Raw genomic sequence first — 16709 nt, forward strand, 5'->3', positions numbered from 1 at the left:
GCCCAAGAGTGTCTCACACACAGACATGGCTACAGGCTGGGTCTGAGGGTGTCAGACACAGACATGGCTACAGGCTGTGTCTGAGGGTGTCTTGCACACTGACATGGTGGAGGCTGTGTCTGACGGTGTCTCGTACGTGGACATGGTGCAGGCTGCGTCTGAGGGTGTCTCACACACGGACATGGCTACAGGTTGTGTCTGAGGGTGTCTCACACACCGACATGGTGCAGGCTGTGTCTGAGGGTGTCTCACACACGGACATGGTGCAGGCTGTGTCCGAGGGTCCCTCAGACACGGCACGGCTCCAACCCGCGCCTCAGGGCGCCTCGCACCCCCGCTCCCCCCCGCCTCCGCCCCCCGCGCCTGAGGGCGCCCCTCGCGCCCGCCCCTCGCGCCCGCCCGCAGGCCGCGTGCCACCGCCCCGCCCCGCCCCCGGCCGCGTCGCGGCGCGCGTGACGATGCGGCGCCGCCCCCGCCCGGACGGAGCCGGCGGCGGCTGCGGCAGCCGCGGGCCGGGCAGCGCGGGGGCGGGCGGGGAGAGGCGGCACCGCCGGGCCGGGCCGGGCCGGGCCGCGGGATGGATTACCCCGAGCCCGGCTCGCCGCAGGGCGCCTGGGACTTGCCCGGCGAAGCCAGCGGCTACGGCGGTGGCGGCTGCTACGAGCGGCCGACCCGCGGCGAGGAGGAAGCGGTGGCGGCGGAGGCGGCGAGCCGCGGCGTGCAGCATCCCCTCGCCCGCCCGCCCCGCCGCCCCCAGCAGCGCTCCGCGCCGCGGCTCCGCGCCGCGCTCTCCACCTCCTCCTCCTCCTCTGAGGGGGAACCGGAGGCGGCGGCCGCCCTGCCGCGGGAGCCCAGCCTGAGCGACGAGGCCGGCGGCGGCGGCGGCGATTTCGACTCGGCCGAATCGGGCGCCTCGCCGCGCTACTCCACGGGCACGGGCGGCGAGGGCAGCGAGGGCGCGGGGCTGGCGAGCAGCGAGAGCGGCGGCAGCGGCTTCTCCCTGGCGGCGGCCGCGCTGCCCGAGAGGAGGCGGCCGGGCGGCGGCCGGCCCCGCTATGAGGTGGTGCGGGAGCTGGGCGCCGAGGAGGTGCGCTGGTTTTACCGGGAGGACCGGAAAACCTGGAAGCCCTTCATCGGTTACGACTCGCTACGGATCGAGTTGGCCTACCGCGCCCTCGGACCCGGTGAGCCCCGGGAGGGCGAGGCGGCGGCGGTGGAGCCGGTGTGTGTGCGGAGCGGGCTCTACGAGGTGGATGTGGTCAACGCGGAGAGCTACCCCGTCTACTGGAACCGTGAGTGCGGGGACCGGAGGGGAAAGGGGAGGAGGGGGGCCCTTCCCTTCCCGTGGGGACCGGGAGGTCCCGCTGGCCTCGCACCGAGACCGTGGGGGGCACCCGGGGGGCGGCTGGGCTGCCTCTCGCTTCCCCCTCTCCCCGGTAAGAGACGCTGGGCATCCCCCGAGTAGCCATTCCAGCGCACCCCCACAGGTAACGGGGGTCTGAGCACTCCCCAGCACACCAAGGGGACAGGGCACCCCGCTTGCTGGCCTCGGGGGTAAGGGGTACAGGAGAACCCCTCTCCCTGGAGAATGTTACCCAACTCTCACACAGACCCGAGCGAGGAGGAACTGGGAATTTCCCCTCCAAGTCTCAGGGACACGGTGGGGATGGATGGACGGGGGATGCAGCGCTGGGCATCCCACCCTCCCAGACAAACTCAGAGGGGAAGCAGGGTGAGCATCGCTCAGCACTCGAGAGAGGGGGCACTGGACACCCCACCCCACCCCCACCCCCCCCCCCCAAAAGGATGAGAGGCTCTGGGTACCCCTCGTGCCCCGTGCAGGGTCGTGGGGGAAGGGTGTGCTGGGCACCTCTTGAGCCCCTTCCAGCTGCAAAGGGAACTGGGCATCTTGCCTCGCCCCGCTGTGCACATGCACCTGAAGGAGATGGGGATCCGGGCATTCACTCCGGGCATACAGAGACATGGGAAAGGGAGGTCTCGTTTTTTGACATGTGTGGAAAAAAGTGGGAGGGAAGGTGACTGAGAACCTTCTTGCTTATGCTTCCTTTTTCTGAAACAAAGGGTGAGTGAGGGTGGGTATGTGCCTTCAACGCTCCCTCCCTTCCCTCAAGATTCACACCCTTCCTTCGGAAGGAGCAGGGTAGAAACAGCAATTATTGGTCCACTGCCTCCGGGCTTCACGCATGCTTCTGATCCCTCCTCTTTAGTGAGAAATGATGGAAGAAAGGGCTGATGCCTGGCTTCCCCTCTGCTACCCTTGTCCTCTTCACTAGGAAAATGATGATATAGTGCTTCCCTATCACTTGTCCACTGGGAGGGGGCATGAAATGGGATGCAACAGGCATCTCGGATACACGCAGAGTCCTTACTTCTTACTCTTCCAGGAGAGGGGAATTTGCTTCTACCCCCTCAACTTCACTGCTCACTCTCCATCCCTGAGGACTTGCTTTCCAACTGCATTCCTTCAAGAACAAGGGAAATGTTATGGAGTAGAGTGAGAGGTGCAGAGTAGCTGAGCAGTAGACGCTGTCCTGGCATGGACTTTGAAGAGGGGCAGGCAGGTTTCTCTCATCTTTGCATATTTTTGAGACTCAGGTGGGAGTTACAGAGAAACAACAGAACTCTTTCAGATATAAAAACTAGAGCTTTTGCTTGTTTCCCCTCTTCTTTATCAGCATCTTTACAGGAGGGAAATCCATAAATGACAATGCCAGGTGGTACAATTCACTTGTAGTGTGACAATTTGCCTTTCAAATCATTGCCCCAGCAGACAGACACTGAGCTCGAGGAGCGAGCAGAGATCTCAGTTCATGCGTATTTTGAGTTAGAGGAGCCTGGGCACAGCTCCTTGAGCAGAAAGTGGAGGTGGCTCTCGCTGTCACCACACTGAAGCCCCTGCATCTGCCACAGGGTTACTGGAAAGAGATGATGCAGCTCATCCAAGGTATGAGGAAACTGCTGCTGTCCCTCTTGTAACTGTGCCACGGGGAGAGAGGGGAACAAATGAGCAGAGCTGTCAGGTGAGGCGGTTAATGGGAGCAAGAGGCTGTACTCGTCAGCAGCTTAAAGGTTTAATTTCTTGACCCTGTGCCTTGTCCGTTTTGGAAGCTGATTCAGGCTCATTAAGCCTGAGGAGCAGATGTTTCAAATGACAGCATACACTCTGCAGAGACGGTTTCTGATGCTTGAAGGAGATTCCCAGAGGTTAACACCAGAAGCTGTGCTAGGCAGGGGAGAAATAAACTCAGAAGGACCTGAGAAGGCTAACGATGGGGCTGTGTTTTAGTCCTTAGAAAGCTGATTAAGGAGAGTGCTCAAGTCTTTTCTTATTAGCAAGTCCACTCCTTCGTAAGACTGAGATAAACTTCTGGTGTTTCAAGGCTCTGTCAGTGTCTTCTGGTCTAACTCTTCCTTCACTTGCACATTTCCTTGCCTCAATTCCCTGCGTATCTGCGCCCTTGCCTTCCTCCCATTCTTTCCTCCTAGCTGCTGCATCCAGACCACAGAAAACAGCAAGATCAGGTCCCAGGGATTCAGTCTCATCTGTGCTTTTGAAGGCCTCGGTGTAGCTGTTATTCCCAAATTATTCCCATTTGATAGTGTGCATATAATTTCGGACCAGAAGTGTAGCTACTATGTTAGTTCACCTTAGTGTGGGAGGGAGCTGGTGGTGGCAAACAAGATCTCACACGAGTGAAGCCCATGAGTAAGGAAGGAGAATCTTGCTCTCTGATCCCATGAGCATGAAGTTTAATGAGTACAACTGACTTAAATATTCTGAGGTACAGTCTAAAGAGTACAGAAACTGCTATCCAGTTTTGCTGATTCACATTTTCAGTTCAGAGCAAAGGTCAAAAGCTTTTATCTTTGTTGTTCTGGCCCGTTTTGTTGTTCTGTTTCACATATGTGCTGTATTTCGGGGAAGGCTGCTATCTCACAGCTACAATACTGAACATGCTGACAGTTCTTCAGCTATTGTGGCATCTTAATGACAGGGAAATGTTGATTATAGCTTGGCGTGTGCTGGAATGTTTTTTCACTCCAGGTCTTCAGACATCTTAAGCTCATCACAGGATTCGTTTGTAACATCAGAAGTATCAGACTGAGTTACAATTTGAGCAGATTAATTACTGAGAATTTTATCCTTACCTTGTGACCTCTGGGACTTATTTAATTAGTATTGTAGAACTAGCAAAGACAGCACAAGTGGATGAAAATTATTACTGTAGGCTTCTAGATAAGTAAATTGGAGTTGGGCTGCTTCTTGTATTCTGTGGACATAACAACAAGTAATATCTTAGATGTGGGTCTTCTGTTTGAATCTTCTTAGGTTATACAGCCCTCTTCTGCCCTCCTAGTTGGAGGGCTGTTTCACAACCATTTTTCTATAGATATACCTCAGTCTAGTTTTCAAAGTCTTGGATGAGTCTGTTAAATCTGCAGCTTGGGCACTTCTGGGTGACTCCTGTTCCTTGTCTTGTGAGTTTGTCCAGTGCGACTGTTGCCCTATCTAGTATTTGCTTTTCTCTTGCTTTCTGATGGTTATATTGTCAAGTTGCCTGTATTTAGTTCTTGCAGTGTTTTCATATAACACTTTTGCTCTCCACGTAGTTGTCTTCATCCCAGCCTGTTCTCCAGTTTCAATTCTGACTGTGTGCTGGCGATACTCATCACCTTGGCTGATGTCTTGCAACAGTAGTTTTTAAAAATGGAAGTAGGGCTTTTGTAAAATTCGGTGGCATGTGGACAGAAGCAACAACAAAAATGTGCATTTCTGCAGCCATTTGGGGAGTCTGTGGAGCATTGTGTTTTAGGGAAGTGTAAAATATTCTACTCCTGCACACAGATTTGGTAAGGGCTTTTTTGGTTTACTTTCTTTTTAACATGTATGTTTTTGTACCTAGTAGTTCCAGTAGTCTATTAAGTAAAATACCTCTTGTATTAAAAAATAATTGTTCACTAGGACTGGCTTTGAGTGAAGATGTAAGAATAGCTTCTGCTGTACTGATATAACAGATACTTTACTGACCTTAGCCTGCAAATACCTGTGAGTACAGAGTGCATCACGGAGTCTTAATTTTAAAAATTGTATGCTCAGGCTGGAATTGGACAGCTTTTTAAATCTATTTCAGCCACCTTTAAGCTTGGACTGAAGGAAGTATCCAAGACCCTATATTTTCTTTTGTAAGCCCTCTGAGGTGCTTTGTAAACTGGAAGAAGAGGCAGCCATGAGCACTTGGTGAAAAGCCTTTGCAGGTTGAGCTTTTGTGAAATGAGACGTGAATGCCAGGGCAGAGTATCTGCCCTCTGAACCTAGAGTCGGTCAAGATTACTGAGAAGTCTTGGAGTATGGTAGTTGATGCTTGGCACCAGATGATTACATAAGGCTATTTTCTTAGTGGATTTTTTTTAGTATGTGCTTATTTTGGTGTAGGAGGTAGACGTTAGCAGTAAGATATGAAGCCTTTTGTACCTCAGCCACTGGTGGTTCTTTGGGCTGCACCATCAAGACTAAAAATCAACATTTCAGAGCAGGAAGGTGCTTCTCTGCAGACTGCTTTGCGTGGGAGCGTTGGGTGCTTGTGCCTTCCCTAGAGCTGGCAGCATAAATTTGTATGTTGACACTTTACAGACTGGCAACTTTAAACCTGAGGCCTCACTAGACCTCTTGCCTGGCTGCTTTAATCAGTGTTGGATATTTCTTCTGCGGCTGCATCTTTAGTTTACGGATTTTGTTTTGCATTCTGAAACAAAAATAGTATCAAAACAGATTCATGAGGCAAGATGAAAATTAAGGGTTTGGAATCAAGAGTTTATCAGTATGTTTGTGGCTGGCATCTGTTTCAGTCTGTTCTCAGCAGCAGAACACGTTTTTAGTTGCTTTACAGCATGCTTAGAACATTGCTGTTGGTGTATTGGACAGTCTTTGAACTTGGTTGATAGAATTTCCTTTATGAAAAGGACCTTGTGATCAAAGGCTGAATTCCTGAATACTATTTTCTTGCTTTTCTCTCTGGGTATGTTATTCATTTATAAATAAAATACTGATAGTTTACATGCCAAGGTAAAGTGTTACTTTTGCTACTCAAAGTATTTCCTGGGTTTTACTCTTTTCCTTCTGTTCTTACCATATCACCCTTCCAAAAGTGTTTTATAGCTTAGTTTTGGCCAGCTCCTTCCTGACCAGAAGGCCTAATACACATAGTTGAAATAATTTTTAGATTTGCAGTGCTCTGTACATAAATCACAAATTGCATTTTATGTATGTTCTGTTTATGGTCTGTGGTTACCTTTCCTTCTTTCACTAGAGAGAACCTGTGACATTTAGCATGTTTTCACTAGAACAGGTATGAGATGTCAGCACTTTGCTTGGATGTGTCTTTGAGAGAAAGTTTCTTCTGTGTCCTCAGCTCTTATATTTGTGATTTGTAAGCATTATTTAAGCAAAATGAATCTGTTGTCTTACTCCTGTAAATGATACCAGGGTCACAGACTTGCTCTCCAGTGGATAGTGTCAGCTACAGCAGAGTAGCTAAGGATGGGCTTGGCTTAGCAAGTTGTGCTTGCCCTTCGATGTGGTCCAGCACTACTTCTGCTGGATGTGGTCAACAGGGAAGAAGGCAGAGATGCAGAGAGCACTTGAGTTCCAAGTTGTGGGTGATGGGGTGTTAATCTACTGTAACTGAGAAAGCAGAAAATGTTTGGGGGATGAGAAGGATCAGGAGTTCTGTTCTGACTTAATTAAGGCTTGAATACTGATTCAGCTGTGGCGATATCAAAGAAATAGGATGAGGTTTAATTTGGAGTTGACAGGGCTAAATTAAAGATAGATGACAGGTGAATTTCTGCATGTGTGTGTGTGAGGGGCAGATGTTCTCTAGGGAAAAAATGCTACTGAAATCAAAGAGAGACCTTGGGCAGAGCTCCTCTTTGCCCACAGAGCATGAGAGGAATCTGGAAGAGCTAACACTGTGTAAGTTAGTAAGCAGAAGGACTAGGTGAAAGAAAAATTTGCAAAAGAGCAAGAAATTCAAAGAAGCAGCATAAACGGTTCTGTCAGTGGTATCTGTAAGGTTGAAAAAAGTGAAGATGAACTAGTGGTTTTCAGTGTTGTCCAGAGAAAAGGTCACCAGTGTGGTATGATCTGTTTGAGTGGGCTGCAAGTAGCTGAAGCCACACTAGAATATGCCTGGTATGGAACTGGAGAGGAGAAGCTCCAGAGATTAAGTGTTAAAGAGCGTGGTTGGAGAGCGCTGGGATGGAGGGAGTACGAGGTGCAAGTGGGCAGTGATATTTAAGAGGAAAGAAACTAAAACCATGCTGGTTTTCTGGGGAATAAAACACCGTAAGGTTTAAAAAATTGAAGGAGAAAGTGAAATCTGGGGATGAAAGTGTTAGGAAATCTGGAGTTGGGGTGGAGTAGACAGAAAAAAGGAAGTGGGGTTAGGAGGAGAGTGCAGAAAAAAATCCCTGAAGAGGAGAAAGGAGGAGTTGAGAGCAAAAGTTGGTGTACCCTTGAATATCTTCATCTTGCTCATTAGTCTGAGCTATGCACAGGAAAAATCTGGCTTTCTTTTTTTAAAAAGATACTCCTGTGTAGGAGCCTCCTTGCTCAAACTGTACATACATGATCATTGCTGCTCGGCGCTGGTGAGAGCTCACTAGCAAAGACCGATTGATGAGCGCCTGCCAGGAGAGCACACACACTGAGCCCAGGGTGTGATTGTGCAAAAATCCCGTGACTTTCAATGGGATTTGGGCACATGCTTACCTTTTAGGAGGTACTCACGTGGTTGTCATGCGGCACAGTCGTTCTTTTGTGGGTCAGTTTAGCTTTCGCCTAATGCGGTTTCAAAAAATACAAGTTTCTCTGGGTGAGAAAAGAGCTGATAAGGGACTAGCTCCTACAGCTTACTGCTCCAGCAGCGAACGCTGGTGGTGGAAGTGCTTCACTTCAGAGTACTAGTATTAAAATTTGGTAAACTATTTTAATTGATAAGAATTCAATAAAAGTAAAGCTTTAAAAACTGTAGCCCTGTTTCAGCAGTCCAAGGTTTTTTGATGAGCATTTCCCGCTCGTCATTGACGTGGCTGGTAAGGGGAGCTTTAGGATTTTTGCTTGGACCATTGGGTTCAGGTCTGTATAAAGCACAATTGTAGAGATGTTAAACTATCATAAACCATAAAAGTCCATCTTGAAAAACATGATACGCACTATATTTTGGGGTGATATATAGCAATTGAGATGAGAGATGACTTTGAGGGGGTTCATCTCTTAAGGGGTTCCTTCTGTGTTTTGACATTTGAACCAGACCAAAATCATTACTGTTTTGGATTGCTCAGTTCATAGCGTAAACTGATTAAAAATGGTTCAGGGAAAAACAGTTACAAGCCGTTGCTTGAGTATTTCAGGCAGTCTTGGTAAAACAGAGGCAATTTTGCATTCGCAGTGGAGCAAAGTGCATGTTCCTCCCTTGCTGCATCTAACACCGAAGCAAACGCGGAGGCTCGCATGTGTAGCTGCTCTGCAGATCAGAGTCTGGAAGGAAAATCCCATCTATGCCAATCAGATTGCTCTTCATGTGCTTAGCCTCTGTGAAACTCAAAAGTAACTTGCACCTGTCATTTTGAAATTGCTTCAATAAAGCAATTTAGACTTATTTGTTGGACCAGCAAAATAATATCCTTTACTGCTCAGTGAATCAAATCTTTTTTCAGCTTGGACACTGAACAAAAAATAAAAGTCTGGCTTTGTAAAGTTGTGTAGCTCTGTTAAGTTTTCGAAGGCTGCGATTTCACCTTTGAACTCCTCTTCAGGTTATGTTGTTACTTTTGAAAGAGCAGAACAGATTGCATGTGTTTGTGGTTAAACAAAGGAAGGTAACCTGGGCTGTGATTAAATGAGTAGTTCAATTTACTTAAATGTCAGTAACCTGCTCTATTCTGAAATAGTATGTTAGGGAATAGCTAGAAAGCTGTAGAACATTAAGCTATTTTAAAAAAAAAGTTACCTAGCAAACATGAAATGATGAAATTTTAGTTTTGGGCTGTTTTATTATAACATCTGTTTAATCATCTGGCATGCATGATCATGTCACAGTAAAATGTAGGAATTTTCAATCTCACCATCAGTTTCTGTAACCATCTATTCTCATAACAAAGCTTCCTGTGCTCATGAGTGTTTCTTCCTTTTTTTCCCCTTATGAGACTACAAACCCAGCCATGAGGGAAACAGAGTAAGAGGAAGAGATCTTGTCCTGCAGGCTGCACTCTGTGTATTTGCATTGGCGAAAACAGAATCTGCAAATCATTATTGCTCTGGAGGCAGCAGTGGCCGTGGCTGCTGGGTGGCTAGGAGGCACACTGATGCCGAGGTCAAGTAATACCTGTCCTTATAGTTAAGTGTTTGCTCTCATGAAAAGTCTTACAGGCTGTGCAGTAGTTAATATAGCCAAAATATAATTTTAGGCCTGATACAGTAGGAATGGACAGCAAATTTAAAAAAAGTTGCCAATAGTACTGTTGATGTTATTCTGGAATACATTTATTTCAGTGGCAACATTCAGGTTTTGTGTGTATTACGATTGTTGGGAGTGCTGTGCTCCAAGACACATGACATGTAGCACTTTTAGCAGGCCTTTGTGGAGAGAAAAAAGAAAAAAAAAGACCATTTTGCCTGGGTGGTTTTTTCTCTTGGTAAATGTGTGGGCACTTAATTATTTAAATACTTTTCAGCTTGAGATGTCACATATGGTAGCCTCAGTTACCTTCAGCTTGTGCAGATGTTATCCTCACGCACTGCAAATTGTTTGCAACTGTAGTAATAAAGCAGAAAAATCTAAGGAACAGAAGTTACTACTCTGAAAAGCAGGAATCTGAAATTACTGTACTGAAAAACATCTCGAGCTGACTGCATTTTATGAGCTCGTGTTTCTTGCTCAACCTCTTGGCTTTGGGCTTGGAAAGCTGGGAAACTGGGATTGTCAATTTTTAGCAAAACACAAGCTTTAATTTAATTTTCTGAGCCTTTGAATATTATATTAACCTTTTAGATCTCATTCGTGGATAAATTGTTATAGCTGTCTTGAGACTGATGACTGAGTGGTGCCAGAAGTGCCTTAACTTTGCCATCAAGCCATCTGAACAGGATGTCAGCTTTGAAGCAATGAAACAGAAGTTTACTAATCTTGATCTCTTATAATTTTATTCTGCCTGTCTTCCAGGTTGCATGCTAGCTGGTGTTGGTATTTCCTAACCAGACCTCCTTTTGCACGTGTTTAAGCTCTCTTTGTTAACCTTTAGTTATTAGCTCTGTAACATCCTCGTTTTGCAACAGATTCCTGGTTCTGAATCAAGTAAGGTGAAAGAAGGTTATGTGAACCTCAGTTTGAGCTGTACAATGTTTAAATTTAGGTATACGCTGTTCTCACCAATGTGGTGGCAGGAAACAAATGGTAGCATTGATGTACTAGTACAAGAAGAAAAATGAAGGCAAATTCTGTGCAGTTATTACTTTTCATACTGTGTTTTGATGGATTACGTAGCTTTTTCATGCAATTTATATTGGATGTGATCACACAGTTTAAAGATCTTCACAAAAAAGGAGTAGCTGGGGCATACATATATAAATTACTGCACGTGTGTACTATAGGTTGCATATAGTTTTTATTTTAAAATAATTTTTATTCTTTGGAAGATTTAGGTGATTATCATAATGCAAATCGCTCATGTTATTGTCCCTTCACATCATTAATTACAGCACTTGTATTCTTTTATTCTTTGGATTTTCAGGGAAAAAGCCCTTTTTGTTTAAAATTAAATCCTTTGTTTTAGTCTAGATCACTTAAACTGTTTTCCTCTAACAGTGGTAAAATATGTATGACTAATTAAAATAAAGTGCCTTTCATAAGCTTGTAATCCCTGCCATTCAGGTTTATTTAGAAATTCTTGTATAAATAAACCATGCAAGTGTATAACCAGCCAAATATATTGGTATCTTTCAGTTTGAAGCACTGCCAACTGCAGATTATATGGCGTAAGACTTAAGGCAGCAAAGAAATCATGGCAAATCCTTGCCTAGGGATCAAGATCATAGGGACAGAGATGAATAACACTTCATATTATAAATTTGGAATGCTGTATTGGCAAAACCAAAAGTTAAACTACAATGATATAAATACCTGTGTGTTTAATTCTTCCATAAAACAAAAATAACTGAATGTAGTTTAAGCTTTCTAAAATCTGAATATCCAAGATACGAATGAATTTATTGAAGGTGGATAGGAGTGAGTGAAACTGGGTGCTAAAATGGCATTTTTTGTTCATCACTTTTTAATGGTGATACACTGTAATAGCTTGCATCAAGTTCTCCGGATGAATCACAGAAATCTTTGAATGACCCGTCCAAGATTAAACAGAGGAACTGTGTTTATGAAGATGTGCCTTTACTCATTCCCCCAGTCAACAGGTTATACTGAAATATCTCCTCTTGGGTTGCAATCACCTCATTTTGCCACCCAATCCAGAGTATTCAGTGTAATTACCATTAATATACCTCTTTCTTTGTAACTGAAATGCCACTTGCTTTTGGAGCTGGTGACTTAGCATCAGTAGGTTGTCATTATCATCATGACTGGAGTTAGACTTTGACCTGGACTGAAATCCAGCATTACACAATTCTAATATTATAGCCATCATTTTTCAGTTTTGAAGACACAGATGTTAATGGGAAGTTGTTGTTCTCCACTTTACCAAACCTCCTCTCTCATGAGAAGAAGATGAAATGATTCTTTGTGGGCTGTTTTCACAAATTTGATTGTTTCAGTTCTGAAAGACAGTGTTCAGTTTTCTTAAAACCAAACCGTGCTTCTGATGGAAGGAAATGTCATTTACTTGCTTCCTCTACCAGGCGGTTTTCTCTTGAGGTTTCCCAGTAGCACAGTGATCAAACCTGACATCCAGCTAACGATGTGAAATAAGACAAGCTTGTAGTTCAGGGTGCTGGGCTGCACGCATAGTGTGCAACAGTTGAAAGGAAGAGATGATAAAAAAAAAAAAAGCAACTCCTGGGCCCCCCTAAGATCCCACTGAGCTTTGGAAAACAGAATTGCCTCACTCAGGTTTTAAAGCCCTAGTCTGAAAACAAAGCTTCATAATAGTCTGTCTTTGGATCTGAAAGTGATTTATATTTCCATATAAATGCCTTTTCCAGAGCCAGATATATCAGTTTATTCTCAAACTAAACTGTCCTGTAAAAATTTTACAATAAAATTTTTCTTATTTCAAACATGCCAATTTTTCCTGGCTGAGCCTTTCGGGAAAAGGCATTGCCTGTCTTATGTTTCAGAGTTGCTGTTGAGTGCTACGGTCTACTCTTGTGAAAAAACACTATGAGAAGGTTTCTTTCAGGCAGAAAGAGCCTGCCAATGTTTATTTTAATGGTTTATGTTTAGAATTTTAGAAATCTGTAGGTGGAAATTCCCATGAGAAATAAAGCCCTTCAAAACTGAAAAAGAGGTGTGTTGTATTAATTCAGTTTGGAGTACAAAATAGTATTCATATGATTATTATTTTTAAAAAAAATAATTCAATGAATGGACCCTCATCAGAATGCTTAGTCAAGAATTAAGGAATTGCTTACAGATTTTCCCAGTAAGGATTAACGTCTGACGTAGTTGTGTCACTGCTTCAGCAACAATGCGATCCTTTATTTACGCTCACATATTATGTGCTTTTCATTTTTTCCTACAGACAGTGCTTTGTTTGTAAGGGCAGCCTGACTGGATCTGTGTGTATTAGCTCTTCTGAAAAATGCAGATATATGACAGGTGTAAAATATAGGGAAATACAGCAAAGGTTAAGACAAGTGCATGATGAGAGGCTACTGTACGTGGTGACAGCTAACACAGCTGTGGTTAACTTTAATTTCAAGAAAACTACTTCTTTCATTGACATTTCACATCATCATTGATGGGATGTAGACTCCAAAATTAGTTTGAATTTTCATAGGCAATTTTCTGTGTCATTTGTAGTGATGGTTAACTTCTGCGGTTAGGATGAAAAACACTTCTGGTGTGTACTAGTGTCCACGGGCACAACGAGCACTAGTGACATATCTGTAACGGAGGGCAGTGCAGAGACTTCTGACCCGCCGTCGAGCTCGGTGGGACGTGCTCAGTGCCGATGTGGTGCTCTGCGGAGGGGAGAGAGGTGCTCTCGTGACCTGAGCTAACAGAGCGGTGTGGCCAGGCTAAAAACCTCTGCCCTTGGCCGGGTCACCTCACCCAGCTGCATTTGTACTGGTCTGGTGATAGATCAGATAGATCCCTTCCTTTGCTCAGTAACTCTGAAATCTTCATGCTCTCTATTGTGTCTTGTTTTCTACTTAATTTTCATTTACCGTTTCTTTACATCTATTGTTTCTTTTCCAAGCTGTCCTCACCAGCTTTTTCCTCACCTTTCAGGTAGGAACAGATCTTTGAGTAGTAAAGCCTATTTTTTTTCCCCCATCTTTTTTTTGAGCCTCTTCTTTTGTGCTTGAGTTCTTGGCTGCTTTGGAGAGCTCAATTTGGTGGTTAGTGTGCACACCCCCCCCGAGACGTTTGCATTTGGCCGAGTCTCTCTATACATGTGTGTATAGCAACACACGTTAGCGTGCACTGGAGGTCTGGGGTCTCAGCAGACCTGTATCTGTGCTGGTCCCATGAGGCTGGAGGTTGGGCACTTACAGGCTTGTGGAGCACAGGCACACGCAGTATTTCTCCTTCTTGATTTTCCAGATGTAGGAGGAGAAATTCTGAGCTGAGCTACAATGGATATTATTGTCTCGGCTTGCTTGCAGGGATGGGTATAAGGGAGAATTCTTGCTCCCTACAGCCTCAGTAGTTAGTGAGGACATCAAGCACAGTTTGATGAAGAGGAAGCAGCAGGATACATTTTCATAGACTTCTCTTTTGTCACATAGATAGCAAATGTTCAGCGCCCAGCTTCCTCATTTGGAGTGCTGAAACTGAAACTAGAATGACAGTGACTGAAAGCAACCCTTGGTGAAAGACTGATTGTAATAAAAAAACCCACTTTCATCTTTAAAATCACCCTCTATGCTAACTGTTGTGTAATTTGGGTTACCGTAAGTCCCAAAGGAAACAAGGCTCTGTGCAGTCAGGGTAAGCATGAGTGGTTTTGTATCTCCTCCTCATTCTGCACCCTCTTGATAACTTTGAAACCAATGGTTATTATCAGTCAAATTTTAGAGAGGAGCATGAGTCTCGCAAAGTTCCTAATTTTTTGAAAATTCAAAGAAACTGGGTGGAGAGGAGTATATCTCATTACAGCTGGACTGTTGTCTGAACTTAACCCTTAATAAATTTTACAGACTCTGCATCTTTCTGTCCATCTCTCACATCCTCTCACACACTGAAAATTTGGCCTCATTAGCTCAGTTGTTTGCAGATTAACACTACTTTCACTACTAATTTCAGCCCCATGAGAAGAGGTGGTGGGGTTTCTCAAGGCATTTGTGGTTACCTTGTTAGGGGTCCCAGCAGTGGACGCGTAACTTTTTCATCATAACACCAAACAGAATTCCCTTTCCCTCTTATCTGCTGTCAGTTTGTGCTTTGTTGCGTTAAAAAAAAATAATCTCTTGTTTGACTTTTAGAAACGGAAAAGATCCCTGTAATGCGCGGACAGTGGTTTATTGATGGTACGTGGCAACCTCTGGAAGAGGAGGAGAGTAACTTAATAGAACAGGAGCATCTCAACCGCTTCAGAGGCCAGCAGCTGCAAGAGAGCTTTGATATGGAAGTATCAAAACCTGTTGACGGAAAGGAAGGTAAGGGTGTTTAGATCACTGTTTTTATAGTATGTTCTATGAACAGTTGGGGTCTGGTTTTCTTAAGTAAGAACGTGATCTGTAATGGTTTTCCATCCTACATAGGAGGAACATTGTTACAGGCATCAGTTTGCTCTCCTGTTTTTCAGTGCATCTTGATGTTGTAGAATTTCCTGCTGCAGCACATTTGATGAACACTGTAAAAATTATATTCATGGATAAACTTCTTGTTCCCATTTTGCTTCGTGTTTCATATCTTTTAATTGTGTTTGAAATCTCACGTCAAACTGAAATCTCTTGATGGGACAAAAAGAGTCAATGTCCAAATACAAACTGGCTATTAGCTCTCTGGCCAGCATTCCTAATTCTGCCCTAAAGGGAGTATCAGTTTTACAGATCACATTTCATTTTCCGTTCTTGTTCAGTCTGTGAATTTATTAGAGTAGTCTTCAGCTATAGTAAATCTTGGGCGTTCATTCTATTACGGAAGACCTTGTATTTTAATGACCAGGCTGAGGACGTTCAGTTAGTGTTCCCGGGGCTCTCGGTCAAATGCATTTAACATTTTTAAGAATAGCCTTGTGAAATTACTGATCTATTATTTAATGTACACAATTGTTGTGGTTTAACCCCAGCTGGCAACTAAGCATCACACACTAAGCACCTGCTTGCTCACTGCCCCCCCACCCAGCGGGATGGGAGAGAAAATCGGAAAAAAAAAAAGACCAAACTCATGGGTTGAGATAAAGATGGTTTAATAGGACAGAAAAGGAAGAAAATAATAATAATGGTGGTAGTAATAATAATAATAAAATAATTAGAATATACAAAACAAGTGATGCACAATGCAGTTGTTCACCACTTGCTGACTGATGCCCGGGCAGTTCCCGAGCAGCACCCCCCAGCCAGCTTTCCCCCCCAGTTTATGTACTGAGCAGGACATCATATGGTCTGGGATATCCCTTTAGCCAGTTTGGGTCAGCTGTCCTGGCTGTGTCCCCTTCCAACTTCTTGTGTCTCCCAGTCTCCTTGTTGGCAGGGCATGAGAAGCTGAAAAGTTCTTGACTTAGTATAAACTCTACTTAGAAACAACTAAAGCCATCGGTGTGTTATCAACATTATTCCCATTCTAAATTCAAACTACAACACTATACCAGCTACTAGGAAGAAAATTAACTCTGTCCCAAACAAAACCAGGACAACAGTTGAATTGATTGCTCAGGGTAAGTATAGCACAGAGAAAGTTCAGTATTTTTGGCTTTCACTCTTCATTTCAGTTTGTTGGTTGTCACTTGGTGAACAATCTACAACCCAAGAGCTGCAAGTACAGAGGCCTCACAATATATTTTAGTAGGGTTTTGGTTGTGTTATTCTTTATAAAGCAACTTTATTTTTAAACTCTTTCAACTACAACTTTGTACAAAGCAGTTACAGAGTGTAGGAATAGCTGTGTTTTGGCCATGAGCATGGAGGAGTTCTTATGTATGAACTACATGACAACACAAGTAAAAGCTTGTTAATAAATTGGAAGCAAGGCAGTATTCAGGCTACTTCTGTAATTACTGTAAGGAAAACCAGATTATTATTTGTTGACTTAGATTTTTCAACAGTACAGAGAGTAGTTAATTTTCTAACTCCCCACAACCTAGCAAGGACTCAGTTTTTTTTTCTGTTTGTACTACTTCAAAAGATCTTTTCCACTGGCCAAGCCTGCAGTACAGTCTTCTGCTTTAACAGCTCTGTCAGGTAGGTGCATAAAATGGTGAATCCATGAGCCACAGCACTGTTCCAGTACAACTGCCCTTTCAAAAGGCACTTTTACCTGTATTTCTGTGTATTTGTACTGGTTTATTGT

General features: G+C 44.4%; 1 protein-coding gene across 2 annotated transcripts in view; it reads left to right on the forward strand.

Moving 5' to 3' along the window:
- The first annotated feature begins 492 nt into the window (after positions 1-492).
- DDHD1 (DDHD domain containing 1) overlaps positions 493-16709 on the forward strand; it is a 68972-nt gene continuing 52755 nt past the window's right edge. For both annotated transcript variants that reach the window (XM_074821113.1, XM_074821114.1), the window contains exons 1-2: positions 493-1292; positions 14681-14854. In XM_074821113.1, the coding sequence (XP_074677214.1) occupies positions 578-1292; positions 14681-14854 (889 nt within the window). In that variant the 5' untranslated portion in view covers positions 493-577. The remainder of the gene's footprint in view (positions 1293-14680; positions 14855-16709) is intronic.

This window comes from Strix aluco, chromosome 4 (assembly GCF_031877795.1).
Source record: "Strix aluco isolate bStrAlu1 chromosome 4, bStrAlu1.hap1, whole genome shotgun sequence".
NCBI classification, from domain to species: domain Eukaryota; kingdom Metazoa; phylum Chordata; class Aves; order Strigiformes; family Strigidae; genus Strix; species Strix aluco.